The sequence below is a fragment of the Ctenopharyngodon idella genome, chromosome 18, assembly GCF_019924925.1.
Source record: "Ctenopharyngodon idella isolate HZGC_01 chromosome 18, HZGC01, whole genome shotgun sequence".
Taxonomy (NCBI): domain Eukaryota; kingdom Metazoa; phylum Chordata; class Actinopteri; order Cypriniformes; family Xenocyprididae; genus Ctenopharyngodon; species Ctenopharyngodon idella.
Genome location: NC_067237.1, coordinates 19937803 through 19944856, shown reverse-complemented (window position 1 = coordinate 19944856; position 7054 = coordinate 19937803). Strand labels below are relative to the sequence as shown.

General features: G+C 38.9%; 1 protein-coding gene across 5 annotated transcripts in view; it reads right to left on the bottom strand.

The window, feature by feature from the left end:
* Positions 1–215: 215 nt before the first annotated feature.
* chd2 (chromodomain helicase DNA binding protein 2) overlaps positions 216–7054 on the bottom strand; it is a 42132-nt gene continuing 35293 nt past the window's right edge. For all 5 annotated transcript variants that reach the window (XM_051871223.1, XM_051871219.1, XM_051871222.1 and 2 more), the window contains 6 exons: positions 6049–6165; positions 5740–5918; positions 5550–5649; positions 5265–5463; positions 4571–4811; positions 216–2114 (listed from right to left, as the gene is read on the bottom strand). In XM_051871223.1, the coding sequence (XP_051727183.1) occupies positions 1814–2114; positions 4571–4811; positions 5265–5463; positions 5550–5649; positions 5740–5918; positions 6049–6165 (1137 nt within the window). In that variant the 3' untranslated portion in view covers positions 216–1813. The remainder of the gene's footprint in view (positions 2115–4570; positions 4812–5264; positions 5464–5549; positions 5650–5739; positions 5919–6048; positions 6166–7054) is intronic.

Sequence of the window (7054 nt, the reverse complement as noted above, 5' to 3'; positions counted from 1 at the left end):
GCTGAGGCAATTAAGCTCAAACTTTTTTTTTTTTTTTTTTTTTTTACTATTTAGAGGATTGTCCTAAATCACATTAAATTAAAAAAAAAAAAAAAAAAAAAAAAAAACTTGACCAACTAACTTGTTGAAACTGAATCAGTACTGTAATTGACATTGTAGGTTCCATAAAAATATGAACTATACTATTAGTTTTAAATGAAAAACAAAAACAAAGATTGTCCATGATGTAGGAAAGTTTAATACATATAGGTCTATAAACATATGTACAGTACAATTAATCTGAACAGTGGCATTTCACAAATATAAATTACTTTAAATTGGCTTGTTTCAAAGCTTAACATGTCCGTGGAGTGTGAGCAGGAGCTTGGGTGGGAAAGAATTAACACATCTCAAGTATTTCATAGCAGACATGTCCACGTCTCACCAGCTCACTTGCTCTCCTAGTCCTGCTACCATGATGTTTTGGAATTGAGCACACCACATTGTTCCCCACTCACCAGAGCTGGCTTAACATGCACCAAGTTAAAAATCCATCCTGGCAAATGTTTTGAAATTGTACATAACAGCATAATACTGCACCGTACTGCTAGATGTCCTTATATCAATCCGGTGTTTGAACCTACATAAGAATAAGGCACAGATGGAGAAACACATCAAATAAACAATGAATGGTATTTACCAGCATGCCAGTCTGTGAATGTTTTGGCACAAAATCTGGTTCACCAAAAATAGCTTGTGACACCCGCCCACTCCCTAAACACGCATCTGTCCATTCATACAGTACTCACGTTTCCACTTAAAGGTCAACGGTATCAGTTTCAGCACACTCGTACTGAGAAACAACTCAAAAAAACATGAAAATCAGATTCAGGTAATGTCTACCATCACTACATAGTCCAAAACAAGCAAGTACTGTCCTTTTAGTGCAATAAAAAGATGCAACAGTACAAGCACTGACCATAAAGTGGACTTGAGTGGTGCCAAGTGTTACAGTCGTAAGAAAATAAAGACAAAGATAGCTTACGTGTTATGATTATCTAGTGTTCTGACAAGGTCTGCATGGACCCTGAATACTGTTCAGCCTTATTTTCTTCCATCTTTTTTTAAATAAGGCTACTGTCCTCCAACAGGGCATCTAAGCATTACAATATTAACAAATGGCGGGTCTGCAATAGCGAAGACACATTTAGCTAATTCAATAATTTTGAGAAAAACAATTCAAATAATTGTTGCAGTTGTTGCTCATCACAAATACTCCTATATGATCATAACAAATATCAAAAGACAAAACATGTAATTCCCCCTCAAAATGACGTACAATCACAGGGGTATGGGTATTTTAGAGAGCAAAACCGAACCGAATAGCTCAACAGAACAATGAATTAACATCTGAAGGTGCAATTAAAATGATTCCTTTTTTCTCCTCCCACAAAGGCTACTTTCATGAAATAATCCTTTTTTGCACAAACCAAAATAACACAAAAAGACATGAACATCAAAGTAAAGTTTGCTTTGGGGGTAGTCCCTTTCTGCTAATGACTCTCAACAAAGACCAAATACATGAGGCACTTTCTAACTTCAACACTTTATAAAGTTCAATCATAGTCCACAGGACTAACCATGCCTTGTTCTTTCTCCTCAGTCCAAAATGGCAGACTTAACCTTGTCACGAAACCTAGAAGAGAGCGGAGGACACAGTGGCGATAAAGAGGAGTTTGGTGGTGGCTGGTTACGTCTCCTCCATTTATTGCCCGGGTGGCCTTTCTGCCACGTCCTTTGGCAGTACAGACCGTCTCTGCATTACATATTCACTTCACGTCTTCCTGTTGTTCCAATTAAAGTCCGTCACAGGTTTCTGCTCTGCAGTTCTATCCAAAGCAGGTGAGATCGACTCAAGTGGGGATTTCTGAGACTGAGGGGAACGGGGGTCAATCAGGGGTGGGGGTTTGTCTGGGTGGAAGGGGCGGTAGTGATCAGGCCCCATGGGGCCATGGTTTCCAGGGGGTCCTCTGTGGTCAGGCATCCTTCTGAAGTCCTGTGGATGCCCTCCTCCCCCTTGGTGGTAGTTCGGGGAGCGGTACTCATCCGAACGCCTCCTCTTAGGGTCAGGATGTCTGAAATCAAAAAGATACATTTTAGCGCTACAGCTCTGCATGCAACAAAGCAGTTTTGTATACAACAGCAAACATTTTTCATGTCACCGTTAACAAATTTAAAGGATTAGTTCAATTCAGAATTCAAATTTCCTGATAATTTACTCACCCCATGTCATCCAAGATGTTTATGTCTTTCTTTCTTCAGTCGAAAAGAAATTAAGGTTTTTGAGGAAAACATTCCAGGATTTTTCTCCATATAGTGGACTTCAACGGCTACCAACGGGCTGAAGGTCCAAATTGCAGTTTCAATGCAGCTTTAAAGGGCTCTACATGATCCCAGTTGAGGAATAAGGGTCTTATCTAGCAAAACAATCGGTCATTTTCTTGAAAAATTAATAAAAATGTATACACTTTTTAACCACAAATGCTCTTCTTGCACTAGCTATGCGATGCGCTACACATTATGTAATTCCGTTGGAAAGGTCATGCGTGACGTAGGCCGAAGTACCACGGTAGGGCGAAAAACTCCATCCCATTTTCTCCTCCAAATTCAAAATCGTCTGACATCACTGTTTTACCTTTTTTTTTTTGTAAAGGCCGTTTGGCTTAGTCTTTGCACGTTCACTTTGTAAACACTTGCTCGATACTTCTGTATATGTCACACGCGACTTTTTCAACGTGATTACGTAATGTACGGCGCATCGCAGAGCTAGTGCAAGACGAGCATTTGTGGTTAAAAAGTATATACTTTTTTTTTTTTTAGAACATGACATCGTTTCGCTAAATAAGACCGTCTGGGATTGTGTAGAACCCTTTGAAGCTGCACTGAAACTGCAATTTGGACCTTCAACCTGTTGGTAGCCCACTATATGTAGAAAAATCCTAGAATGTTTTCCTCAAAAAGCTTAATTTCATATCGACTGAAGAAAGAAAGAAACATCTTGGATGACATGGGGGTGAGTAAATTATCAGGAAATCTGAATTCTGAAGTGAACCAATCCTCTAAAGCTACACCTATATAACTTTTGGCCTTCGGGTGAAGCATAGCTAGAGAAACAATGTTTTGGTCATTATGTGAGTTGTGATGCACAACTGTACACGTGGTTACAGATGATTTCCTTAGTGAGAATGTCAAAAAAAAAAAAAAAAAACCCTCAAAACAAAAAACAAAACTCTCCCGATGATGAAAGACAGATACCTAAAAAACTTGTGAGGTAAGTATCTTATGTTGTTTTGACTCGTTTAAATCATATATCAGAAAACAGCAAGAACTATAACTTGCCAAGGCAAATAGACTAAAGTAGTAACTATTTTAGAGATTCAGAGGCATTTCTACAAACATAAACATTGTTTTGTGAACCTAGTCAATGCACAGAAAATGTGATGCTATGCAAACTATGTTGACCATGTTTTTATTACAGGTAGCCTACTGTCGATTTCCCTTTTTGCTTGCAAACTCTTTTCAGTTTGAGGTTCATTTGTTGTGGTTTCAAGATACTCCCACTGCATATAGTAGTAGCCTGAGCATCTTTTTTCTATTTATGGATATGACATAACCATGCAGAGACAAACCATGTTGGGGTAATCAGATTACTTTTTCCAAGTAAGGAGTAAAGTAACCCATTACTTTTACATTTACAACAAAATATCTGAGTTACTTTTTCAAATAATGCAAGTTACTTTGTTTTGCCATGTATTGACTGACAGCTCTCCTATCCCCATGTTGAGAGAAATCGGGAGTAAGAGCAGAGGTGTTGTGTGTGAACATGATGGTTATTGTAGTTCTAGACTAAATGTGAACATGCATTTACTCATCTCACTTGCACACAAAAAAAATCAGAATTGCTCAAAATGAATAAAGATAGTGAAATGCAAACTCAGAATATTATGCAAACCTGCAATAATTAAAATAGATTAAATACATATATTTCTATTATTTAACATAACTTTATTAACCAATGTCTTTGCTGCTGACCTTTGATGATCCAATTCAACCATACCATTAAGCAAAAATTATGGCAATCAAGAATGGCAGGCTTGTTTGAGCTGCACCCTCTACTGTACAGGAGTGAATTTGCACTTCCTTCAGCCTGAGGCTTATTCATTTCATTTCTGGTGTGAAAGAGCCTTTACATTTGCCAAAAATAGAACTATTATTTGTTATTACACATACAAGCCTAGCCCAGGTAAGAAAAAGTAATGCAATTAATTACTTTCCATAAAAAGTAACTAAGTAACGCAATTAGTTACTTTTTAGGGTATAACGCAATATTGTAATGCATTACTTTTAACTTTCCAAAACACTGCAGATGAATAAAGTACGAAGTTTCATGGGAAGTTTACCCATTTAAGGTAAGGCAAAAACATAGTTTGGAAGATGGTTTTATGATATAATCGCTCCTTATTCAAATTGTTCATTTCAAAATAAAAAAAGTCACATAGTGTAGCTTTAATATAAAGCCCCTCTTGCTTACCTGTCATAATAGTCTCGATGGCCCCGATGATCTCTATCGTTACCATACTGGTCATAGGTTCGTTTGCGAGGGGAACCGCTGTTACGGTAACCTCCTGAGCGGTAGTCATGAGGACGACGGTCGCCATAGTGATGGTCCTTGTACCTGTGAGGCTCATATGGGTGATGCCGATCCCCTTGCCAGGGCTGATTGCTGTTACCTGGGTAGCTGTATTTACGGTCTCTTTGCCATTCTCCCCTATCTGTTAAAAGATCCACAAGGTTCCAAATGAGATCATAAAAACAACAAACTGGAATCATAAATTATGTAATTTATGGTTGTTCAAAATCTCAAAACAAAACCACAAGTATAGTAGCTAATCAAACAGTAATCCGCTTATGTTGTAACAAATACTGTTTCTGGGTCAAAGCCTCCGTTTCAAAAGTCGTTTATGAGTACTATTCACTTACAGCACAAATTTAAGCTTTTAAAAACGTACAGTGCATTAGTCTCTGGTCTCACAGTATCCCGGACACCAATATTTTAACGAATCATAAAAGATGAATCCCTGTTTGGCCAACTGAGATTTTGGTATAGAGATAAAGGATCATCATTTTTCAGTAGTATTACAGCACAACCTGCTACGTTTATTGTTTTCTTCTCAGATCTGAAAAACTGTAACATCGGACGTCAAACATGGTGTTGCATCTCTCACCATCATTAGGAAAGTGCCTTTTATTGGGCTGGTTGTATTGCTCTCTGTGGTGGGCGTGAGAGGGAGGTCCAGGTGGATGGTTGACCGAAGGATGGGGTTTGGTTGTGGGCTGGGCACCGGTAGAATCTCGACTAGATCCAGACGGTTCAGGTCTGAAGGGTTTTTTCCTGGCAGGATCATCCTTCTTCCTATGCTCTTTCTGTATGAAATATGTAGGAGTAGGTGAGTAAGTGGTACATGAGGAGAACAATGTCATTGAGAACTGTGGATTTAAGATGAGCTTACCTCTTCCTCCTGCGAGCGCTTCTTTTGAGCCATCTTATACAGCTTGTGCAGTTTCCGGGCGCCAAACTCAGTAAATTTGGACACAAAAATCCAGAGGTTTCTGGAAAAATTAAACAACGTAGGGTTAAATATAATATTTCAATATAATTGGAACTCCTAGAATTGGATGTGTCATATGCATTTGAGATACCTGCGCCAGGTCTTGACGTGCTCAGGGTCATTGTACGATTTAAGGCACTCTGTGATGCGGTCTCCGATCTTCAGCAGGCAGGTGCGAGTGTGCTGCAGCTGCTCCTGCACCGACAGCCCCTCGTCTGGCTTATCCAACTGCTTCAGAGCCTTCTTCACAGGCCTCATCCGCTCTTTACACTGCACACAAACATTACACCACAAATCAATTTTCCACTCAGGACATTGTAAGTTCTTCATACATTCCCGTTAGAGATCACGCCTGGTAAAGGAATGAATGACACGAAAAAAGCAGAATTTTAACACTCACAATGCTGAATGTTTCCTGGTCCAGCTCATCATCTTCCTCTCCAATTGGTACAGGCTCACTTCCTGCAGTAATGTGCACGGGGCCCTGAGCTTTCTTTCCTTTTCCTCCTGGTTTGGCCTAAAAAAGTGAGAAGTTGAGCTGATGAGACATTTTCACACAAGATATAACTTTAGTATATGTGACCTGTGCTGGCAAAGTGAGTCAGAATGCGCATGGGCTAATTTCGAGCTACAGGAAAAACAAGTGAAAAATGTCAATTTTGCTTGAAATTGAGGTTTTCACAGAAATGAGTTTATTAAGCCCTTGTCTAGCGATCCCGATGCTCCAAATAGCAATTAAACATCTAAAAGTATCTTTAATTGTATGCTTTCTGAGAGAAGTACCTTTCCTTTGACCATGAAATAATGCAGTTTTTCTCTGCTCGCTTCTTGACGACTGGCACTTCCCCTCAGCACAAGTTTGGTATTGTTGTAAAGCGCAGCATTCAAACTTTGTGAACATTCATAACGTATTCTCGATGGCCTAAGTCTGCAACAATGAAATGTGATTTTCAAACTCATGCTGATGTAAACAAAATGATCTTACTTGCACTGACCGACAGATCCGAAGCGCATGCACAGAAACGCCTCAGGCAGCGTGCGATCCCGATATACACATATTCACAGAATTACAGTATTTCAAAATGTCTGTCTTGGCTAGTATTCACGAAAAACATTATCTGTTATGTCTTAAGTGAATGTTTGGTTAACTGTTGGGGGAAAACATCTGACGTGTAACATTATATACGATCCGTGCGGTACAGTAGGTCTTAATATATAGGCTGTCTGTTTCATTAATGTTAATCAAACAATTGAGAAATCATGGAAAAAAAGTTGAATATATATTATTTTCCTATAGATGTTGGTTTTGACTTGGTTTGTGCCAAATTTGGTGGTATTGCCAGGGATTTTAGGGTATGGTTGCTAGATGATTTTGTTTAGGAACCTTCAGAAAACTTAAACTCGAT